This window comes from Castanea sativa, chromosome 6 (genome assembly GCF_040712315.1).
Source record: "Castanea sativa cultivar Marrone di Chiusa Pesio chromosome 6, ASM4071231v1".
Lineage (NCBI taxonomy): Eukaryota > Viridiplantae > Streptophyta > Magnoliopsida > Fagales > Fagaceae > Castanea > Castanea sativa.
This window is the reverse complement of record NC_134018.1, coordinates 52,607,135-52,632,402: the sequence shown is the minus strand read 5'-3', so window position 1 is coordinate 52,632,402 and position 25,268 is coordinate 52,607,135. Positions and strand designations below refer to the sequence as shown.

Genomic DNA, 25,268 nt, shown 5'->3' with positions numbered 1-25,268 from the left:
GAAATAGACTATCAATTGAAAAAAAATGGTATATACAACTCTGGAAAAGAAAATCCAATACAAACATAAAAATTGCAGTAGAAAAGCAAAGAAGTTCAAGGGAAGAAAAAGAAAAACTGACCTCAAATAGACTTTCCAATTCTAGTTGTAATTTGGTGACTTCTGTTGTGAAAAGAAAGCAATTCAAAATCTATATATAAAAAATTAAATCATTGGGTTTTAAATCCAAAGGGAGTCAATTGAATGTTTTGATGGAGATAGAAGTCGTTTGTTTGATACGGAGATGAAAAGTTAGAGAGAGAGAGAGGGAGAGAGAAGGATTGATTGCTAAAATTAAGGCATTTTGGATTCAATGAGAAATTCATTAATAGTCTAATTTTTTGATGGGAAGATGATGAGTTGAGCGAGAGGAAATGAGATTGATTAAAGAGAATGTGTGAAGTGGAAACCCAAAAAAAAAAAAACTTTGTGACATGACGATGATATGGCTCGACTAGAGCGTAATAACAATAAATGTTACGCTTCAACTTTTATATATATCTCATGGTATTAGGGCAGTCACTTTTTTTCCCTTTGGTTGAAGGGCAATTATATTTTTCAAATAGCTTAAACTTTTTTTTTTATAAGTCAATAGTTGAGAGATGGGGGATTTGAACCTGGATGTCTCCGTTTGAAATACTAAAAGGTGTTTATTGAGCTACAAGCCTATAAGGCTTTGGGAATGATTGAAATCTTTGGTTTTTTAACAATAATAACAATCAAGTCTTAGTTCCAAATTTTAGAGTCAATTATAGATATTCAACAGTATTTTGTTTTGCATCTCTAATTGACATGTCAATTTTAATCTTTTTATTCCCCATCAATTGACATGTCATTTTTTTTTTCATTTCTTCTGCTAGTGTCATTTTAAGTATTCCTCAACATGTTTTTGTCCCTCCAATTGAATCAACTTATCCCTCCTTTGCAAATGATTAAAAACTTTCAATTGACTCTTTTTCATCCTTTCCTTTCATCAATAGGCGATTTTTCACTTTTCTAATTACGGAAATGCTAACGGATGCCCTTAAAGCATTGATTAACAATCCATTTAAAGAAATGTTTTATGTGGAAAAAAAAAACAATTAATGTTTTGATAGCTTTTTTCATTTTACATAAAAGTGGCTTCAAAACTTTCTTAAAATGAGTTATTAACTATTGCCCTAAGGACACTCGTTAGCATGACCCTTCTAATTAATATCTTTTGTTGTATTTCCACCTATCTAACCATCTTATGTGCTTCAGGCGATCTTCACGTTTCCTTTTTTCATAGATGAGATTTTGATACGTACTAATACAAGTCAAAACCAAAATAATATATAACTTGTCCATATATGTAACTTGTCTAGCTTAGGTGTGTGCCTCCATAGTCCATATATGTAACTTGTCTAGGCTGTAGAAAAAAGTCGAATGAACCAACTAATGAGCCTAGCTATTTGTTTGTTGACTGACTATTCATTCACCAGACGGACCTATGGCTATGTTCGATTATAAGTATCTTTTTCAACTATTCCTCAGATAAGTATTTTGAGTTATTTTACTTCGCTAGTATTGGACCTGTAATATTGGAAGATAAGCATGTAATGAAGCACTAGTTACGTCTATGTTATACTTTAAAAGAAGACTAGTTAAGTTACAATTGAGATTGCACCTAATCACTAGTGAAACTCAACACGAGTCGCAAAATACAAACTTATTCAATCCAATTCACATAATTCGGGATACTGGAGAGCATATGTCAGAATCCAAAATCTAGCCAAAGATTAACCGGATCAAGTTTGTACTGACCATCTGATGCATGGACCTCCCTTTTAGCTAGTGGTTTTGTTAGTCTGAAGAGAGACTATAAAAGTGGTCAAAACTTGGCCTTTACAGAAGTCCAAAACAATGGCCTTGCAAAGGTGTGTGGGGCCGTAGTGGTATATCACAAACTCACTAGCATGTGCAATGCACGACAATGGCTAAAGCGCTACAAGAATGAAGCATTCATAAACATCTTTAGTAAATACAATTTTCATTGACTTGTTTCGGTAATGGTCTAAATCAACCAATGACCATAACCTCTCCATGTGAAGTGAACTTCATTCGTTCATAATTTCAAACTTGATTTCACTGTGGTAACTTGATCAATTGCTGCCTTTTTGGCGGGCTGACAAGGTGTTTGATATGGTTCAAGTCTGATTTTTTTAGCTAGATCTAGCTTTGATTCATTAATTATGACAGTGAAATCTAATTGGGTGCACCTTTAGTGGCAGACACACACCATGGATGGTAGGTATGCTTCATGGAAAGGAAAATCCCTGAGAAGATTTATGATTGCTTGTTTTGGTCATACTTACCATCATTATTCTACTTTATTATAACAACAAAAAGCAAAAGCAAGATACATTCACATGAGCACAACAATTGCTTATATTATATTATACCATCTTGTGAAATTTGGTTACATCACCCCAATATACCAAAACAAAGATATGCATAATATATGTTTGCAGGAGTAACGAAATTCCAACTTGTTTGTGGACCGGAAATCCATTTCACATTATATACTAATAGAGTAGTTATGTAACCGGGAAAAAAAAAGGGTTCAAGTCACCATTCAAGAAGCTAGAAAGTTAGGAATTTCATTTCTAAGACAAAGTTGTGTACAAATTCTGAAACCGATGCATAAAGCCACATCCATTTCATGCTGATTATACCTTTTCATGTTATAATAGTATGAAAAGGATGGGCATACTGCTACAAGTTATGTGAAAGTGCTAATTGGTCAATGGAGCCATCACAGAGAATTAGACTTGCTATTAAAACAACCATTAAAATTGATGCAAGAGTCCTGCTGTAAAAGGCGTGGAGAAGGCGATGAAATGGCCACGGGTGGAATCTCAATGGAGTTAAGTTGAGGAGGTGGGTGCTGCCACTGAGGGAGAGGTCCAGCCAGGAGGAGGTTTTTCAGGAGGGGACCAGCTTCTATCACTGCCTGCAGGAGCTTCCCTTTCTCTGGCAGTGGCCTCTTGGGTACTAATTTCAAGTTTGCTTGTGATGGCAGTGGTTGTGGCAATGGTGGTTGGAAAATTGGGTCTGTACCCGGAGATGAAATGATGTTTTCATCAGAGTCAGAAGAGGCAAAATGCTTGCTTTGGTCAGTGCCTTTTGAGTCATCCTCATTGTTTGAAGCAGCTTGTTCTTGTTGTTGTTGTTGTTGTTGTTGTTGTCGTTGTTGCTGTTGTAGTTGTAGTTGTTGCTGTTGCTGCTTTTGTTGTAGCTGTTCTTGAAGCATGAGTTTCTCCAACATTAGATTCTTGCATCTTGACTGCGCCTCATCTCTCTCTTTGATGGTCCTGCTCAAAAGATCTTTGACATGAATCAGTTCATATTCTCTTTTTGTAATCTCCTCCTTAGCTGCTAAAAGTGTTGTCTCTAGCTCAAAGGTTGTGTACAAGAGAGAATGCCTTAACTCCTCCATTCCCTGCCAATTTAATAGTCTTAGAAAACTGTTTCCTCCAAACAGAGCACACATTCACAAGAAGTAGAAAATAGTATCTAACAAAAGAAAGCATTGAAGTTAAGATGATTAAAGAATGTCTAACCTCTTCATGGTAGCTGAATTCCCAGCTAAGAGGGCTGCATTGATCCTCCATTTCTTGCAGTGGTCTGACCAAAGTAGAGGGAAAAGGAGTTGGGGTTGTTAAGTGTGGTTTCTTTACTTTTTATAGAATTGAAGCACCTTGTCGCTATTTACAGTCCTTTTTTGTCACTTTAATTTTTTTTTCCCTGGGACATCAGGTTGGAAAAATACACAAAAGGCCAAAAGTATAGGCAGGCCAAATTTGCTTAGTGCATAAATCTTTATGTATTTTGGATTCTGTGTGCATGACCAAACTGTGAGGGGAAGGAATGTGAAATCTGCAGTAAAAGTAAGACATAGTTCTTCTTCATATTCTACCTTTTTGGTATGACTAGCGGCGGATGACACGTGCTCATGCACTTGTGAATGCAAAAGTTAAGATGTTGCTGAAATGAGGACTTATTGCATATCCCCTTAAGCACCTAAAAGTTTATGAAAAAAATCCTTATTTATCATATATTTAATTAATTTCCATGCATTTCATATTTTTACATATTTGTTTTCGGATTATCCATATACACTATAATAATCTATTAAGCTGCGTTCAACAGAAGAACCTTCTTTTCTTTATATAGCTTGGAGATAACATGAATCCAATTTCTTACTTACAGAAACATTCTCAATTTTTTTTTTGTTGTTGAAATATTTGAGATAATTTCATGATGTGTCATGTTTATTTTTTTCCAATGAAGTTTCTCCAATGGTTTTACTAAATGGCGTGAAGCCTAGCATAGGCATTAGATAGCAATGACCATAATTCAATCTACTCACAAACTGCTTGTCATTGAAATTCTTAGCTGTCTATTGCAGCTAATTCTTATGATCCAATTTTAATGGCTCAACAAGTAAATTAGGCAAGGTAGAGCAGCAACTAATTCTCAGAAATCAGAATATATATATATATATATATATATATATATATAAAACTGCTCCCATCTCAACTATAAGTAAAAGCCTTGTAGTTGAATTAGAAGCTACAGGATGATATGGATGAGAAATTTAACGAAAAGAACCAACCAGGACCACGTTGGTTGAAATTAATATATATAACTGCTCCTTTCTCAATTATATGTAAAAGCCTTGTAGTTGAATTAGAAGCTACAGGATGATATGGATGAGAAATTTAACGAAAAGAACCAACCAGGACCAAGTTGGTTGAAATTAATAGAACTAGTATGGAACCATTGATTGCCAGATTGATTTGTTGAAAATCCACAACCGACCACAACAGTTTGGGATAAATAAGGCTTGATTGTTGTTGTTATCCATTCCGTATGGAAACTCAGCCACCTGTTTGGGCTAATACAGGGAAAGTATCTTGCTTTGTTATATCTAACAGAAAAGTAGACAAAAATGCTGAAAAAAACAGTGATATTTTGATCAAATATTTAACATGACAAGATCCTATATAACTTCTTGTCTCAGTTTATTGATGATGAAAATCAAATCAAGGGTTTTAAAAGTTGGTAATGGGACAAGGAGAAGGCAAAAAGGATTGAACTTAATAAAACTAATCCTGTATTATACTTTAATCCCGGAAAATCTCCTCGGTCAGGCTAAAAGAGAAAGTACTATTTGATGAATGATTAAAGCCATCTGATCCACACACTTTTTTCTTTTGTAGAGCCATACTTAGGTTTTCTTTTTGACTCTTGAAAGAGAAATGGATGGATAGTTGTACTATAAAACCGTAGAAGCACGATACATCATGGTTTTTTATCTTTACATTGAAGAAGGAAATTTTACCAAACCACACCATACATGATACATGCCTACCATGACTTATTATGAGCTAGTTGCTGGTACAAATGTTATATAGTTGTGTCCACTTAGTAAAGCCAAATTTTTCATCTCAAATTGCAGTGTCTAATAATCCATCTTTCATTTTGATTTAATTTATGTAATCAAAACAAGAATCCATCCAGATTTTTTTTCTTCTCCTTTTGACTCGGTAAGTTTTGAACTCAAAATTTCTCTCATTGTCATTCCACCATTTACATTTGAGCCTGAATTTAAATAGCAATGTAAGTTAATTAGGTAACAAAATAAGTCCTCTTTTCAGTTTGTTTTTCGCATTGTTTGAAAAGGAAGCCCACAAAGTTTATAGGATCAGTTCTTAGTTCTTAGAATCATTTACAATTGAACTTTGCTTCATTTTTCTACTAAGCTCCAAACTTTGTGGTGAAACTCAAAAGTTACTCACCAAAATAGAAAAGAAAGAAAATGCCAACATTTATTATGTCATTGTCATCCGACCATGAAAAAGAAAAGCATTTATTTTGTCATAGATTATTAGATTGTAAATGAAACATGTTTTCCCACCTCACTTGAGAGAGTGTACGCATGCACCTGCCTCAACCTCTTTCATGTTTTACCAGTCAGAGAAGGGAGCGGAACCGAAAAAAAAATTCCACCAAAATATGGCAAAGTAGATAATGGTAGGGTCCTTATGGACCCCTTTTGGATAACAGAGTCATCAAAAAAATAGAATAGCGGCTTCCAAATTGACTCATTCAAAACTCACTGTTTTGTGTGGGTGACGGCAGATCCTCTACATGCATTGCGGTGTATTTTACACTAGGGAAAAGTCTAATACACAGCGTGTTTCAATTCCTGAAGTCGTGAGTTTAACTCACAATTTCAGTTCATGAAAACACTCCAAGTTGTGTGTAATAAACATTTCCCTTTGTACTAACGTGTTCATTAGAATTCAAGTTTCAACGTTAAAAAAAATGATAAATTGCAAACTACACCCCTATTGATCTAAAGTTGGTGTTGGAATTGCGTCTAATCCTGGGTTTCCAACTAGGGTTTACTTTGGCAATGCGAGTGACTTTCCCCTTTTTGGAATTTTGCAGTTTGCTTCAATTCCTCCAATTCCTTTGGTTTTGGATTCAATCTTAAGTCAGCCCTAGAAGATGGAACGAATATTGAGTAAACTATCATTTTCCTTTATCAACTTCTTTTGTTTGACCCCTTGAGTGTCATCCCTCCCACTAGTTTAATCAAACTCGCTATCGGGGCTTAAACCCGACTTAGGAACAACCACCCGAAAAATCAGAATCTAAGACTTCAAACAACCTTACTGGAATAGAAAATGAAGGCACTTTCATTTCAAAATGTTTGGAGGTGTTTGGATTTTATATCCTGAAATTTTAGAATTTAAATTTTACCCTTAAAGTTTGAGGATATTTGGATTTTATACCCTGAAGTTTCAGAATTTGAATTTTACCCTTGAAATTAAATTCTTTTTGCATCAACAACCCCTCCATTCATATTTTCCGTTAAGTATTACTTAAACTTGCCATGTGTATTTAGTTCATCAAATTAAATGATGTTATGTCATTTTTATTATGCCATGCCATTTTTAATTATTTAGTTTTTTTAGGTTACAAAAATGACGTGACATCATTTTATTGGATAAAGTAAACACACGTGGCAAGTTTATATGACACTTAACTAAAAACATGGACGAAAGGGCTGTCGATGCAAGCGAAATAGAACTTCAATGAGTAAAATCTAAATTTTGAAATTTCAGGGTGCAAAATCCAAATACCTCTAAACTTCAGGGGATAAAATCTAAATTTTGAAATTTTATGGTGTAAAATTCAAACATCTCCAAACTTTAGGAATGTAGTTTGCAATTTAGAGAGTTACCCTAAACTGTTGCAGAATTTATAACAAAAATTTCCCTCCAGCTCCTTATTCTAAAACAATGCGAGCCTGATAACTTGTAGGCCAACCTAAAAGTATTACCGTTTGTTATCTTTACAAGAAAGAATGAAAATACTGGTATCACATAATTATCAACTATCCCATAGTCCCATAAATTCTGAATGTATTTTTAGGCTGCTGGACTCTAACCAGCAACATAAATTATGAAGACAAATAGTTTTATATATATTTATATAGAAACTTGACAAATAGTAATATTGTGAAAACATCTTCTTTCCTTTTTTTTGCGCGTTTTCTATGCTTTTGTTTTAGAGCGACTCCTTTCAGCTGGATGCCACCACAATCAATTTCTAGGGATGAGGTCTTTGATTGAATAACCGAAACCATAAATCACATCAAAAAGGATCTAAACATGTTTCCATGGTGGACCCACATAGACGAGGTGATATTACATGCATCGATGTATTCTCCTCTCAAATGAGTGTTAAAGGGGGATACATGCACTCGATGCATAGTAGATTTTCTCTGCATAGACAGCCATCAAGATTTTATACTATTATTCCCTAAAATTATTATTTATAGATATGATAAGATTTCAACCTATGTCGCCTAACTCATAATGATTATTGTTTATTATCAAGCTAAGATATCAATCAGTTTTTGATATAGATAGGTAGAATTTGAACCTCAGATTTATTTAACGACATGTGCTTTTGTACTAGATCCACATCTTTTTTTTGGCCACATTTTTTTTCCTTAAAAAAAATGTGTAATTTCATGTAACAACTTTGACATAATTTGTTTTTCATAAATTGTTTTCAATACACTTGAATCACAAGATTTAAATTGTGAACAATACTCACATGGTATCCACCATTAATAGTATTTCTATTACTTTATTGCACACGACTTATTCACATTTATGAGCAAAGTTGTTAAGAGCAAAGTTGTTAAGACTATTCTTAGCATGAAGAAACATAGTACAGAACTAACAATTACTTTAACAACACATCATTTAACTATTATAACTTCTATTCTAGATGCCTTGTTCGTGCACTAACGCGGTTTATAGTTGTAAAAAGATCGATCTTTTTCAGCTTCTTTCGTTTGCATGTGCAATAGGGTTAAAGTTGCTGGACCCACGCGTCAAGGAAGCTATAGAGGGAAAAGTATTGATTGGATTGGAAGCAAGAAAACGAAAAAAGACAGTTATTGAAGGGAAATGCTGTATTGACTTCAATGGATTATATTGTCAATGATAAGAACGAGTCAGTTTGAAAATGGAATGCAACTGTCAAATAATCTTTTCTTTTATTTTCTCTTCTTCTTTTTCTATGTAAAAATTCTAATTTCACATAGTAAATCACTGTTGAAATTTGCTAAACTTTAGGATGTTTTCATCAAATTGTAAATTCCAGGACTTGATTTCAAGTGCCCTTAATTAGTAAATCAACAAAATTCGAATTGCAGATAACAAAAATTTAGCATTTAGCACACCTGATTCTGATTCTGATTCTGATGCTCTTGCTTAATATATGTTGTTTGCCCCTCCCTAATATGAAAATTCAAAAGGCGGATTAAATTTCATTAGCTTTCAGTAACCACATGTTATATGTGATCTAAAATATATCATTCACTAATTTAGTGCCGTATATAAATTCAAATACACCCTATACACCGAATTTGTCAATATTCCATAGATACAATGTATCTCATGGAGGGGCGATCCAGCGGACATGCATCCAATGAGCTAAGAGACATTCTCAATTTTTTTAAAAAAAAATCTAACAGTTCATTGTACTATTTTTGCTTTTATTTTATTCAGATTTTGACACTTTTAACTACAGTTTCTCAATTTCTATCTTCCTTTCAACAGAAAATAAATTACAATTACAAATTCCAATAAAGATTTTAAAACTCCTAGTCGCTCCTCTTATATAGAAGAATCATTAGCCACAAATGCACAGACAAGCTTTCATCCAGTCATTCCATGCATCAGATAATAGCTTTTGGCGTGAACTTACATAAAAAATTACTCCCCAAAGGAATACCATCGAGGCATTAATCATTAGCCTCATATTAATAGTTATACAACATCTATCGTCTTTACTAAAAAAAAAAAAAGTTATACAACAATGGAAATCAACCATGCCCTCGTAAGACCCATATTACACCTCTTATGAAATTGTTACTAGTAATCAACCATCTCCTCAACGCAACCCCAAACCACAAGGACCATATAGAATTAGAGAAAATACAACTCTTTACAATAATGGAATACCACTGAGCAGTTCAGCAAGAAAATCTGTGTTCTTCAAGATACAACATCAATGAACTATCTCGCATTAAGATTTTGTGCATTCTTAGTTATCATCAGCAGGTGATAACAAAAGAAATTAAAAAATTTACAGTGTGTTGGGAGCATGCCTCCCGAAAAAGGAAGTTGTGCAACTGGAAGGTACAAAATAATAATATCACAAGGCACAAAAGATTGCAAGATGCAGAAAATGCTGCTCTACTACTCATTCACCACATTCAACAAAATGAAGGACAAATTTGAAAAAGAATTTGACTCACTCATTTCGCCGCATCTTTATGTTAAGTGGAATTTCCTTATAGGACTGAACCTTCTCAGCTGCTCGTCGCAATGGCCTTCCAACTGAAGATCTTCGATTTTCTTGAGCTTCAAATCTTAGGGCAGTATTTCCTTCATCTTCTTCTTTGACCAACAATCCTGATAACATTTGACCACTTTCATGCACCAGATCATCATGTACAGGAGAGACGGGAAATTTGGCACTGTCTATCTCAAACAAGTCTTCAGTTTGTTCTGGCTCTATAGATTTAAACCTTGCAGATTGCCTTCTCAAACAACGCCTGTTAAAAAATTGTTGAAGTACACCTAAGAATCCTTCAATTCTCTGGATCATTGGTAAAGTCCATTGGAAAGACTAACCTAGAGTGATAAAGCAAACATGCATTAACAAACCTCTTATTGCCAACATTCTCTTCAGCATGGACTGGTTTAAGACTAGTAGGGCCTGAAGCCTTATCTATCTCAAACAAGTCTTCGGTTGGTTCAGGTTCTTCAGAGTTAAACCTAGAGGATTGCCTTCTCAAACACCTGTTGGAACATCAAAGTATATGAAAGGATCCTTTAATTACCTGCATCATTTGTAAAAATCCAAAGGAAAAATTGGCCACAATCTCACACAAAGCAAAGAAACATGCATGGACAAACCTCTTCTTTTCAACATTCTCTTTAGCATGGACTGGTTTAGTAGTGGTGGGACCCAAAGCTGTCCAAAAATCATATAAGAAAAAAGTTGATATCATAAACAGATTCAGATTTTCAAATGAAATGCCTAGTATGCTAATTACATTGTTTTTTGGATTGCCTTCTCCGGTTTGTATTACAAGGTTTACAGTCCCCCTTATCTGCTTGAGAGGATTCCCCTGCCTGAGCTGCCTCATCACATTCAGTTATACCTACCTTAAAGGAGTGAAAGAAAAGGTGTAAATAACACAGGGGACAGAAAAATATCAATTGTTTACTTTGTTAAGAACCACAGAGATGATTTGTATAGGTACCTTATTTCCTTTATCCTGACAAATTAACATTTTCTCTTTGACCTTGGAAAAAAAAAATGTCAAGTCAACGAATGATCTAACATGGAATGATGGAACTGATTAACATGGATACTAGTTAAACTGACCTTTTCCAGTTTTCTTGCTTTGAGCAAGCCATTTTTGCATCCAAGCTCATGAAAAAGTGCTTTTAGCTGAAAAGGAACAAAATTACAGCTGTCAATTTACAGATTATAACATAAGGCATCAAGTTTTACTGCTTTCTTGCAACATAAGTTAACTTACCCTATCTTTACCTGAATTAAGTTCCTGCAAAGATGCAAAACACGTTAGTTTCACCAAAGCATCAAATACAGTCTCTAAAATGTTGCTACCAGTTTTAATTAAAAATATATAATAGTAAGTTATACATGTGCCCATTGAGTTTTTAATCAACAGTCTCAACCACTACCCATTTTTGTGGGAGGAGGAAATACCATTTGAGCCAGAGCTTATAGGCACTGCATGATATAATAAAATTGTACAACTAGTTATTAAAAGATGTGAAGGTACCGCCAACATCTGGCTGTTTGCTTGGGCAAGTTGCAAATTTTGTTGCTGCACTTTTTGCAGATTGAGTCTAAGTTTCTGTAACTCCATGCCACTCAGTTCAATAGTTTTACTGTTAACCAACATTAAGGAAAGCCAAAAGGCACAAAGTAAAAACCCCAAAACCATATCACAGAAACCAATTTAAGAAAATAAATAAATAGATAAACTAAGTTGATCGTGAAGGATACTTTCTGTCAGCAAGAATCTTCATCAGTGTCAAGTTTTCCTGAAAATCAGATTGAGAAATACCCGGGTGAGCTAAACTGACAATATAGACCTAAGGAAGACGGACATTCACGCACATGCAGTACACAGAAGAAGGAACCACTTTGAACATACCCTCTGTAGCTTTTCAATGTACTCCTTAGTTGTAAGTGATACAGGCAGTTGCTTCACCTCTTGGTCTACTGGTCTAGGCCGCTGCGGCAAGTTGCTTATGTCAGCAAGTCTCTTCCTTGGGGCACTTCCAATTTTTGAACCCTTTACCATTCCTTTTGCCTTATCATCTGCCACCCAAAAGAAAAAGAAAAAATCTCAGTAATTGAACAACCCTAGTACTACAAGAACCAAAGCCCCGATTGGGTGTAAAGAAAACCAAACAACGACAACAACAAAAACTTAGTCCCAAATATTAGGGGTTGGCTAAGGATTCTCAACAAATTAGTCAGGGTCAGCCACATCTTTTCTATCATTTTATTCAATCTGAAGCCATACTCTCTACCATTTCTTTAAACTAACATATCTTTTTTCACTACATCTACCAATGTAATTTTTAATCTTCCTGTAACTTTATTTGTTCCCTCAACTTGAATCTACTCACTCTTTCTCACCGTTGCATTATTTGCTCTCCTATGAATATGGCCAAGCCATCTCGGGTAAAAATATCCCTCATCTATGCTAACAACTCACATAAACTGAACCCTATAGCTGTATTAGGTGGAAATGGAGGTCAAACCCATTTTGATTAAAAAAAAAGTTTTTTCCACACATTTTATCAGCAACCAAACAAACCATATTACAGGTTCCCAATTCCTACCTCAATTCCATGCTAAATTTCTAAGTCACCATGAAAACCTAACCCTAGAAAAGACAATGCGTAATACCAAATCCCTCACTGCATCAAGTATACCCTACCACCATAAACCTAATAGGTAATCAAGAAACGAAATCAACACTAAAAAAATCAAAAATCAAAATGTAATTTTACTAAGCATACCACAATATATAGGGGTTTAGAAAAATAATCAAGAAGAAAAGGAAAAAATAAATAAATAAAAATGAGGGCAAGTAGGGATTTAGTTACCTCGAGCAAGAGCAACACAATTTTCTGAATCAAGAACCATAGCAGTGTCCATGGTGGAACTCGAACCCAAGCTAAAAACCCTAATCTCTCTCTCTCTCTCTTAACTCGCTGTGTACGTGCGCGAGGGAAATAGGAAATTGAATGAGAGGAGGGAAAAGAAAAGGAATTAAATATGAAGGGTAAAATGGTAAATGGATTAATGGTATGGGGAGCCGAACGGCTTTCCGAAGCAAGTCCGAGCCTGTATTTAGAGTTGGGAATCCATAACCAGGGATTTTTTTTTTTTAAATAACCATAAAAGCCTAACAACTTTGTTAGTTAGTACAGTTTTGAAACTATTTGGAGATCTAACAATTTGAGACTAAAGGACTCAATTTGGGAATGCAAATCGAGTGCACTAAACTTGATTTCAGCTTAATGCTACAGCTGATGTGGAAATTTGTCCACATAGGCATGAAAATCGAGTCTCTAACACTCGATTTCAATACCAAAAAATCGAGTTTGTAACGCTCGATTTCGTTACCTAGCAATAATGAAGAACGAAGCACCAGAGAACAAAGCAACCCAGGCAGCGAATGCTTCAGGCGATGGCTAAACATGTCAGACTTAATGTGGGTGTGGTTTCTCACCGCCACTCCGGTGATGTTGCTGCCGCTCCAGTGGAGGAGAAGAACATGTTGGAGTCTAGAGAAGATCTTGCTAGAGGAGAAGCAACCTAGGCGGCAAAAGCTTTAGGCAATGACAACAAAAACTTCAAGCAAGGGAAATCAGATTCGATCAGGTATTTGTTTTGGGTTTGTATTTGGTTTTGTTCATGGGTTTTTGTAGCTTGGAAGAACAAGGAAGTGGCTTGTAGTCAAATTAGCCTTCCAAAATCGAGTTTTTTGGTCTCGAGTTATTAGATACCCAAATAGTTTCAAAATTGTGCTAACTAACAAAATTGTTTGGCTTTTATAGTTATTTTTAAAAAAAAAATCCTTGTGACCAGGGATGGAGTTATATTATATAGTCAAATTGAATATGGACGTGTGGCATAGGTTAGAGATGTTAAAAGCAGTCTATTTTGGGCCTCATAATGAATTGAATTTAAGAGGTATCATAATTTTGGTGATGGCAATGTTTTATGGATAAGCTATAATGACACTGCTATCAATGGTAATAAATCAATAATAAATTATATTTTTTCTCGTTTCCAATTGACTTGTCAAGGTTCAAATCCCCTCCCATTTAGAATATATCAACAAAAAATCTTTTAATAATAAAATGTTGCGTCATCTCTCTTCTTTGGTGATTTATTAATTGGAAATGCAATGTCTTATTCCAGTCTTGAGCTAAGTTCAACCATTAACATTGTTTCTCAAAAAAAAAAAAAAACATGAGCAATTCATCTTTTTTGCTCTAACAACATAAGCAATTCATTTTCATACGTATCAAAGCTTGTTATGTGCTCTGAATAGCAGATGAAAGTCTAGCTTTACAGTCATCAATCAAGTGAGATTAGTGAGAAAGTGTGAGATCCACAAACCACAATTGATCATATTAAATGTGTCCTCTAGTAAGTTATCTTTAGTACAAGTCTTTGACCTTTGCATCTATTAGAAGTTTTTTTGTGCTCGTGATATGTGTCATGTTTTGATGAGCTAATGGCTAAACTTTGGTTCTATTTGGGGTAGTCAAGTCCAGTACTCACACCAATGGATCACCTGTTGATTGCTATCGTTATGTCTTCTCCTAAGTGAAAATACAACATAATGAATTATGAAAATATCAAATTGATGGGAAAATAAGTTTTCTCATATGCCCGTTTGGTACGTGTGTTTAAACAACAGTTTTCAGTTTTTTTTTTAAAATATGTGTGGGTGAAAAAGTGTGTGAAAATACGTGTAATGTTGTTTAAAAACTGAAAACATATATTTAAGTTGATTTACCAAACATGACCGTAAATATGAGGCATGAACATGTAAAAATGAAGGACAATGTTAAGTTATTGTAAACAAGGCTAAGCAAGTGTAGTTGGTGGTATTGGACGCAAATATTTGCCTATGCCCAAATTAATATATATAGCTTTAAATCCATGTCAATAACTGTGTCAAGCAACATCACTTGAAGATGTGTAGAAATATATATATGTGTGTGTGTGTGTGGAGAGTAAGAAGCTGGAAACTTATCTTGGTTGCAAGCAACCATGTTCATCTTTTGGCCGAAGTAGACATGCAACGTGTGCAAGGAGATTGAGCCCAAAGACTTGCATTAGCAAATGTAATACGGCAGCAAGTATAAAAGTTTGCAAAAATATCTCCAATGACTTGAGAGAGTTAAATGTTAGTACAATGAAATAAGAAAAATAATGAAGGATGAGTAGATGGAGAAAGGGTATGCTAAAATTAAGAGCTGTGGTAGCCTTGCAATGGCGATTGACTTAAGGAGGTAAATATGATGTTGGCTGATACTTTGTTAAATAGCAGGTATAACTTAGTTTTTGTGACTTCCTTCACTTACACATGATTTAACATAGGTGCAATGGTCTCAAAAGTGTTCCAAGCTCCCTTGTAAGACTTTGAGTGGATGTAAATTGATGTGGAATGACCCCTTTTGCCTTCCAATCCCCTGTTCCTCATCTTTTCCTTTTGATGAGCTTGTTGGTTCACACAATAGAGGGGAAATTTGGATTTTAACTTGATGCTTGTCCTTTGGTTGATTTCTTGTTATATTTGCTTCAATTTAACCAAGTTAAGTTAGCAAAATAGCCTGACTACCTTTGCAACTGAGTTTACTCGAGAGACTGAAAGTCATTGTTTCTTTCGTATTGGCGTGGTCATGCTAACAGCTTTGACCTTCTTGGGCTTAATTGAGAGTAATGTCCTTTGCCCCACCTTATACCAACTAGATGAGAAGATAGTCCCACGAATTGTGGGTTTTCTTTTTTGAAACCACAAAATTTTTCACAATTTTTTATCACAATTGTAACGTGACAGAATGCGATTTGATGAATAAAAAATAGTAAGCTCATGTGTAAGTGATAGTTAACCACTCACGATTTGTCATGTTAGAGTTATAATAAAAAAATTGCAGAATAATTTGCGGTTAAATAACTGCTTTTTCTTTTCTTTCATGGTTCATGTATTATTTAATTTTTTATTATTTTGAGGACCACCTTGGACCAATTTGAATAGGCCTTGAGCTGGAGATTCAATTATTTTAATGAAAGATCGAGTGGGCCTTGGGGACTGATTTTGTGATCCCAATTTCACCCAACTCGTGGTCCTTTTTTACAAGGGTTATGGAATATGGACTAAAAAAAAAGTGTTTTGAATTGCCTTTTTGGGCTTTGGCCAAGAAAGTGGCCCTAACATCATCCATCGATTCCATCCAATCTGCATGAAACCGAAATACAATCTTGATCCTTGTGGGTCTCACTTATCCAGTTATCCTCAAGCAAACTTTTCTTCCCTACTAGTTGGTTTAAGAATCTATATTATCTACTTCAAAAGGTTTTTTCTCTTTATTTTATTTTATTTTTCAACAATATGCTTCCAAGTTTCAACAATCTTTATCTCAAAGTTTGTTCCTTTGGTAAAGAGATCACCTTATCTTAATCCGCATCAAGCTTCCTTTCTGCTAATCCACTATTTTTTTTTTTTTTCATTTCCCTGTTTGCATATTTCTGAAAAATGCATTTTGTTATCCCTTTTCACAAGACTTTCCAAGTGAGGCAGAATTGCATAGCAAACAAACAAGCCTAATTTCTTTTTTAAATTCCACAAGTTTGGAACTTTGGAACCATACTTTTAGCTTCCATGTTTGATGTTTAACTTTTTCTCTCTCGAGGCAATGTATCGGAGGCTTTTCTTCCTACCAAGACAAAATACACGTAGATTAAGCATCACAAGTGTCCCATTCCTTGTCAAAAAAAAAATTTGCTATTTTCTATTCTTTTTTTTCTCCCTTTATGTGTCAATAAACCCGAATTGTATTCATACGAAGTACTAGGATATTAGCCTATATTAGAGTTCTTATTACAAAGTGCATAATTGATAGGGCAACAAGTCTTGCAAACTGCAAAAAGTATATAGAGCAATTGAATTATTTACATAATTAGTCTATTAGAGCCTTTGATCAAATCATTAAAGTTTGAAAGATTGTGTATTAAGTTACGTGAAATAAATTACAACAATATACTTCATATATCGGTAGATAAGGTGTGTTGTTGTATAATTAACCTACAACTATGGGCCTAAGTCCATTGGGTTTGTATTCTAACCGGTCCCCTTAAACTCATATTGAGTGAAGTGATATGAACTTGAGTTTAGAAATCAAAGCACGAAAGCATCCTGATGAAGGAGGCTTAGTGAAAATGTTAGCAAGTTGATTTTGGGAAGAAACTGACTACAACTATAGAGCACTCTAGAGTAGATAATGACAAATAAAGTGAGTCAATTTCAACATGTTTGGTACGCTTGTGAAAAATGTTATTGTGGGCCATTTGTATAGCACTTCTATTGTCATAGTAGATTGAAGTGGCAGCGGAGCAGTTAACTCCAAAATCCTATAGAAACTAAGCCACAAAAGCTCAACTATGGTGTCTACAAGAGCGTAATATTCAACCTCAGTACTAGATTGAGTAACAACAATTTGTTTCTTGCTTCGCCAAGAGATGAGAGAGTCACCAAAAAAAAAAAAAAAACAATATAAAACAAAAATGAAAATGCTACTAGGTTAGATTTCCCTTCTACCCTGTAGGGTCTGTACTCGAGCATGAGCTTGACAAAGATTCAACAAAAGTTGCAAATGTTTATCTAGTAAGATTGAAGTAAGCATGATTAACTTGTTTTCGGGTCAAGGGTTCCCCATCATTCCATCAAGATGGAGGCAGTTCTGAGCTCGTGCTTTAGTGCCTTACTAGCTAGTAGTTACTACCCCTTAAATTAGATGTTATCTTCACTGAATTTGTAGCAATTAGAATATAGAGGGAAGTGCAGAATTATGTGCACAAGGGCCTATCATCAAAGCACCGAATGGTCTAAAACCCAAATAATAAATTGGAAAGATTGTAACGATATCACTAAATACAACAAAGTTTTGAGTTTTTTTGATACACTATGGTGTAATTTAAAGGAACATATATATAATTTTAGTCATATAACATATCATATTTAAGATATATGTCACTTATTTAAATAATTTTATGAATTATGTAATTTAATATACATGAATAATCTTATAAATCGTCAAATATATGTCATTTACTTAAATAATTTTATAAATTATGTAATTTAATATATGTAAATAATCTTATAAACCGTTATATAATACTACGGAATAAATTTCTCAAACCTAGTTTTAGAAGAAAGCCTTGTCCCAATTTTTTTTTTTAAAAAAAAGGCATGTTGGGACGAAGCATTTGAGGACTCCGGTTGACCACAAGTTGAGGTAGTTTGCATCTTAAGAAATCCAACCACAACTGACAAGTGACAACACCCTTACAAAAATTTAAGAATTGAATCTATGGAGCTATAAAGTCTATTGGCATCATAGGCACCTTTTTTTTAGTATAATAATTATCGGCTGCCTTTTGATCTTTTCATAGTGGAGATGAATCTATATTCCAACGAAAAAGAATCTATATTCCAACAAAAAAACGTGAAAAAGAAATATAAATCAAATGTTAAAGTTACCATTTACTGGATTCTTAAAAAAAAAAAAAAGAGTTAACAACGACCCTAACTTTAAAAAAATAATATAATTTTTCTTTTTGATGGCCAATATGGGTAAGCGGGATAAACATTGTTGTAGACCCCACGAGTGTGATCATTGGGACACTCACTTACTAGAGAATATTAAATTGAGTCATTGTTATTGTTATTAAAGATAACAACAGACCTCACCCTAACCCTATGAAAAGGCTAGTATCCTTAGGCTAGTTGCAAGAGGGAATTCTCATGTTTTGCCCATTGGAGTTCAAACATGAGACTTCAAGCAACGCTGCACTCTAATGTTCACACCAAGACCACTAGACCACCCTTATCGGTAGTTAAAAAATAATATAATGGTAATAATAAGATTAATATAATATATGTGGGTTCAAACCTACAAGCATAAGCTATTGGGTTAAGTGTTATCGTTGTATAGTATATTAAGAACTTAATTGAAGTCTCCACAAAATAGTCTTTCTAATAAGTGATAATCGGACTTACAGTGAGGTAGAAATATTATTAAGATCTAGTTGGATGAGGGACAAGTATGTATACTTGGAGCCCAAACAAGTTTACATCACAATATCACATAAGGCAAGCCAGCATAGCTCATACCATAAGATTCACATATGTTCTCTTGAGGTTTCAATTGAACTATCCCCGAGATATTATCTCCTACATTTAAGACAGCTTTCTTTAAGTTTACCTAATTTTGTCACTGATAACAAACTAAAACTTATGAGTTTACCCAAAAAAAAATTATGATTTAGATATTTCTATGTGAATTTAATTCTAATGTCTAAATCACATCCAATACATGACCATTCATTGAATCAATGCATAACGTGTCATGATCATATAATCTCATAAAATAAAATATTTTATTAATTAAAAAGTGTCATACAAATTGATTTTTATGGCACAAATCTCCACAATTCCAATATCGTTTAAGGTGTCTTAAATGTTCTTATTAAAAAAATGATAATAATAAAGAAGACAAGCACTTACAAAATAATTATATAAAAAACTAATTATATTTTAATATTTCCCTCTCACACAGCCGATGGCCTTTATATAAAAATAAAAATTATAATTATATTTTAATATTTCCCTCTCACACAGCCGATTTTATTGAACAAAGGAAAACAGAGAAAAATAGAATGAAAACGAGATCATTGTTTTTCTTCTGCTTTACGGGGAGAGACTAAGATAGATTAGAATTTATAACACATTGTTCTGTTTAGTCAAAGTGTCTATTAATAACAATGTTTCTAATTCAAACTTTTTCATGTTTAGAGTAGCATGCGTGTATGTGTGGAGGCTGTGCCGTACCAAAGTCAGATTAGAGGTTCAAACTTCAAAGCCACTTTAATTCAAAGACATTGACGCTAGAGAGAAAAAGTATACTCTCAAAGAATTGCACTACTGCAGTTTCTTGTAGAAGCAGCAAAATTACTTTCTACTGCCATATATTTATAAGGGAAATGCAGATGAATTCTGCAAATCATTGCTCAGTTTGAGTATGAAACCTATGGAGATGTATAATTCAGATTTTTTGGACCTAGACATGATTATTAAGCTGAATATAGCATTACAAGTATAGCATTTTTTTAATTTATCCTAACTCGTCGAGTCAAATTCTCGAGTGATCATTGAGAACAAGAAGGAAAAAAGACATACAGATATATAAAAATTTAAGGCACGAGAGAGACAGGTGAGTGTACAAGTGATTATACCTGGCCTTCTTTCTTGATCACATACGTATTATTCAATTTTCGTATCAAAGTCAAGTTTGTTCTTCACTAATCTTCACTGTCGCTTCTGATCATTTCAACATCAATGGCCAAACCCAAGACTTAGCTCGATCCATGAAAATCCCATTTATATCTACATCTCCTCAAATCTACATCCGAGTCCTCTCATTGTCGTCTCAGTGTCTCACACACCCTTATGCATCGTCTTAGTCCCAATCATGTGCTTAATTAGAGTTGCATGCTTTGACTCATGCTTATAAGATACCCTTTTATGTGTCTCACATGTGCTCCGAGCCCTCATGCCCCAGTTTTCTCTGGACGATGTGCTCTATGCTGCACGAGCTTCTTCTCATTGGCGATTATCTTAGTTAGGCATTTCTTAGCAGTCTTATTTCATTCAATTGGCATTGAACGGCTTCTTTAAATTACATACTTACCTTCCACACTCAAGTTTTCGTCAAACCATCTTGAGTTCGATGGATAATTATACAATACTTTAGGAATAAAATAAGACTGTATTCTCTATTTTTACATAATAATGAGTCTCACTAATTGAATTTATAACAAAATTTAATATTTGTGTGCAACGAGGGAGTGCAACATTATTGTAGTTCCAAAGTATTGTACTCCGAGCTTGAGCAGAGACATTAGAAAATAGTAGGTAATATCATAAATGTGTAATCAAAAAAATATATTGTAAGGACACAATTTGCACCTGAACCCAACCGTGTGTAGAGTGCAGGCCCAAATAGCCTTATACAATAAAATTTATAGAGTGTGGACTTGAAACTTAGGTTTTATGAATATTGGATAACAAGTATGGTAGGCTAGATCGCCAATACATACACAATGAAATGGTTTTATGACAAAAAACTCTCGTCGGAAGTTAGCTAAGGACGTCTTATATTGCTCTTTCCTCTCTCAGTAATAAATTATAGTTGAAGATAATGTATACACTGTTCTTTTTTCTTTCTTCTTCCCGATCCCCCTTCTTGAATGCCACTCCTTTCCTTTTATATTTTCTTCCTTCTTCCCACCATCTTCCACGTGTGGACCAAATCACCAATCCAAATATTTGTCTCATTCACCGTCTTCTTGAAGCCCTCAAACATTAGCTGTAACACTGCCTCCAATTGTTTAGAAGTCACTTCCCCATTAATGCGGCCAGAGAAGTAGGTGCAGAGTCTTTAATGCGGTGGTAGCAGCTTTCTCTAAGATATTTCTTATTCACTCCTTCCTCCTGTTCTTATATGGAACATATCCTCCCTTATCAGACCCTCTAGAATTCCCTTACATACATCAAGGTGTATGGTACAACATTTACTTCATAAAGCCGAGAAGATCTCCCTCGGACCATTTCCACCAACTTATCTCGTAATAATTTGCATGTGGACTTTTATATCCAGTATAGTTATTATTACAAAGACCTCCTCGGACGAGTTAATATCCTCGGATCAAGCCCAAGGTCCACAAACATACTCTGACTCTTCTACCCCCACATATATTTATTACATTGTTATAAATGTGTAAACCATTGTTTTATAGAATATCAAAGACTATTGCAATTTCATAGTTGCCAACTAAGCTTAACATATTAATGTGTGTAATGGTTTCTTTGTAACACAATTATGAATAGTGAAATATCATTGTTAAGTGTTACTGTTTACTAAAAAAAAAATGTTGCTACTATGGACTTTTTAATGTGGACATAAATTGTCAAGCTGAATTACTTAACTTTCATCTACTTTTTTTTCCCTTATTTCTATATTATTCTGTTTTCTTCTTTATATTCTAACAAACTTTTAAACTGATTCTCATTAGTGTTATATATTGACAAATTTACCGTTAGATTACATTATCTTCGTATATTCTTCATGCTTGCAAAGTTTCAAGGTGATTAAAGATTAATAGCCATGTCACCAATCAATTGTTAAAATTCAAATTTTTGTAGTTTAAAATAATGCATAAAAGATGAGTTTATGGATCAAATGGTAAATAGTATCCGATTGATATGAAAATTGACATGCATGTTAAAAACATATAAAACATGCAATTCAACAGTTGGATTTTCAAAATATTAATTCAATAACAAGTTATTGAGTGGTGTAGCATTACTTAGAGTTATACTAAGTATAATTCTAAACAAGTGTAACCCAACCCTATGATGATGATGATGATGATGATGATGATGATGATGATTCATACCTAGAAATCCAAACCATTTATGGAAACAGGATAATAACATATATGTGTAAGAAGATTATGGAAATAGGGTTGGTACTAACCTTCCATGGAAGAAAGGGACTAAGAGCTTGGGTAGCCTCTTTCTGTGAATTCTGCAACCACTCTAAACAGGAGAACTATTTCTGCCCTGGTTCTGCAACCACTCTAAAATCAAAAAAGGGGTAAAATTATAACTTGAAGCCGACCGTGAGACTCTATTGGATTGGATTTTCTATCAAAATTTATCCAACGACCTTCAATCACTAAATCAAGTGTAGCAACTCACATCTCTTCGCGAGGATTGATAAGGTAGGTCTTTAATAAAAATAGAAAAATATTTTAAACAGAGCAACGAAAATTAATAATTTAGAAAGAAAAAAAAAAAAAAAGCAAAACAAAGTAGCTAATACTAATAATGTGTTTATGACAAGCTCCATATTGATTTTTGAACCGACCAACGACGAGAAGTCATGTGTTTATGACAAGCTCCATATGCAGTGGACTTTATTTGCTTACTTTACTGCTATATATTTTTTTGATATTCATAAAATTCATCCTTTAAATGGAAATGAGATTTTGAACGGTGGCTTAGTATAGTGATAATGATATCTTTTATGATGCTTGATGAATGTATTTCAAACCACAATTCTTCATTCCTGTACTACCTATCCAAAAAAAAAATGGTCATCTTTTATATCAATTCATAAACTCCATTCAATGTTGGTCATACAATGTATACTTATATTTTTAAAATGTGAGAAAAGCTAATAAAATGTAGCATTTTAAAAAGTTTACATAAAACTAAAAATAATAAATAAACAAACTAGCTTATTATAAACTAGTCCGAACACATAAAACATGTCATTGCAATGCAAGAAGTCTTGTATATTAGAAATTTAGAACCTTGATTACAATCCGCTCTATTTAGAGCACTAGCATTAAATGTGCTAAATATACACCAAACACCAAAATTTGACCTCCAATAGATGTGCTAATTTTTTTTTAAAATAAATTCTCTCTCCTCTCTACTAACTCTCAGTTCTTTCTCTCTCATATATCTCTCGCCTCTCTTTGTTATCTGTTTATTGTGGGTTTTACTTTTTTTGTTTTTTAATAGATGGTGGGTTATTTTAGACTATTTTAATGTCTGATGTGTTAAAGTAAAAGATGAGATGCAAGAACTATTAACAATTAATTTTTTTTTAATCTCTCTCTCTCCATGCGCTTGCATGCACACACACACCACAATAACAACCCCCTTTCTATAACAAGAGTTTTTTGGGTGTTTTGATATTTCTGACCTTTTTTTTTTTTTTTTGAGATTATGGGGGGTAAAAATGGAATGAACACAAAATTGAAGGGCTTAAAAGTAAAAATTAGTCATTTTTTAGACAATGATTGCCTACACTCAAACAAATTTCTAAAAGATTAGGGTTATAAATGAACTAAGTCATTTATAAACAACTTGAGCCTTAATTTTTTACTTGTTTAATAAATGAGTTAAGCCCAAACAATTTTTTTTTCCATGAACAGGCTTGTTAACAATAGAGCTAAATTAAAATAAGAAGTTGAGCCTAGGCTCATTTATAGGCTTGGTAATAAGCTTGCTACTGGCTTGAAAAATCAATTCATACTTTACTAAACCTTTAATTAAATGAAAGTTGAGACCATTTGGTAAAACAAAATGAGTTTGATAATATGCTTAGTATAGGTTTAATATTGTACTTTTTTTAGATTTCAAGCTTAAAAGCTTGATATTGAGCTTGGGCTTAGCTTGGCTAATGATTCAAGCTAAGCTCAAACTTTGGGATGCTTTGATGAGCTTAAGTTCGAACATGGTTCGTAAACTTGGTTCGAGTTTAAACATTTTACTTTTTTTGTCAACCTTAGTCAAACATTAATACTCAACAAACTACTCGTTTACAACCCTTGACAAGGCAAATGTGTCTATAAAATTAAGCTTGCCATTTTGTTGGAAATTTGATTTACTATATTATTTTGAGAATTAGTATGATTGAATTTGTAAATTTAGATATAATTTGATTATATTATGCGAATTATAATAATTTATTTTAAAAATTTGTTAAATATTGATGAAAGCCAAAAAATTTAGAAGAAATAAAATGAGTAAACATAACTCACTAACCTAAACAAAAAAAAACAAAAAAAAAGCTCCACTAGGAAATGCAAACGCACTTCCAAAATGGAGGCTAAAAGTTTGTTTGAATATCGCTTATTGCTAAAAATTGAAAATTTATTGCTAAAAATACTATAGCAAAATAATTTTTAAATACAAATAGTGCCTTGTGGGACCTAGCAAAATACATAATTTGACGTGTACAGAGTTGCCGTGAGACCCACTTTTCCAATGCCAAACGCAAACGCCAGCTGAAACGCTTGATCCAAACTCATTCTAAGTCAATCCCTTTGTTGCTCATTAGCTAATTCCATTAAGTCGATTTGTATACAAATAAAATTTCAGTTTACTGTTAGGGTTTGTTTGTTTGGTTGGGATGATGGAAAAGTGAGAGGATAAAAATAAAGAGAGGATGGAAAAGTAGGAGAGTAGAAAAGTTTTTAATTTTCTTCAGTTGTGTTTAGTTGAGATAGTGAAAAAGTAGAAAGATGGAAATTTTTTTGATTTGGTTGAAAACAAGGTTTGTATAAATTTACCATAATGTCTCTTTTAAATAAAAGAGAAAGTAATGCATTATACTAAAAAATTGTGTATAAATGATAGTGGACACTTCAAAAAAAATAGCACAAGAAATCATCCAAAA

At 33.7% G+C, this 25,268-nt stretch overlaps 2 protein-coding genes across 2 annotated transcripts; both read right to left on the bottom strand.

Moving 5' to 3' along the window:
• Positions 1–2,638: 2,638 nt before the first annotated feature.
• LOC142638796 (uncharacterized) lies at positions 2,639–3,855 on the bottom strand. The gene is made up of 2 exons (XM_075812861.1): positions 3,624–3,855; positions 2,639–3,502 (listed from the first exon to the last, which is right to left on the bottom strand). The coding sequence occupies exons 1-2, from the start codon at positions 3,672–3,674 to the stop codon at positions 2,816–2,818; spliced, it is 738 nt and encodes a 245-aa protein (XP_075668976.1). The 5' UTR covers positions 3,675–3,855; the 3' UTR covers positions 2,639–2,815.
• Positions 3,856–7,726: 3,871 nt separating this feature from the next.
• On the bottom strand, positions 7,727–13,001 carry LOC142640169 (uncharacterized). Its single transcript, XM_075814259.1, has 13 exons — positions 12,819–13,001; positions 11,855–12,021; positions 11,704–11,741; positions 11,477–11,585; positions 11,210–11,233; positions 11,053–11,118; positions 10,928–10,969; positions 10,718–10,829; positions 10,578–10,635; positions 10,326–10,460; positions 9,914–10,213; positions 8,834–8,888; positions 7,727–7,861 (listed from the first exon to the last, which is right to left on the bottom strand). The coding sequence occupies exons 1-13, from the start codon at positions 12,868–12,870 to the stop codon at positions 7,727–7,729; spliced, it is 1,293 nt and encodes a 430-aa protein (XP_075670374.1). The 5' UTR covers positions 12,871–13,001.
• Between the last annotated feature and the right edge of the window lie 12,267 nt (positions 13,002–25,268).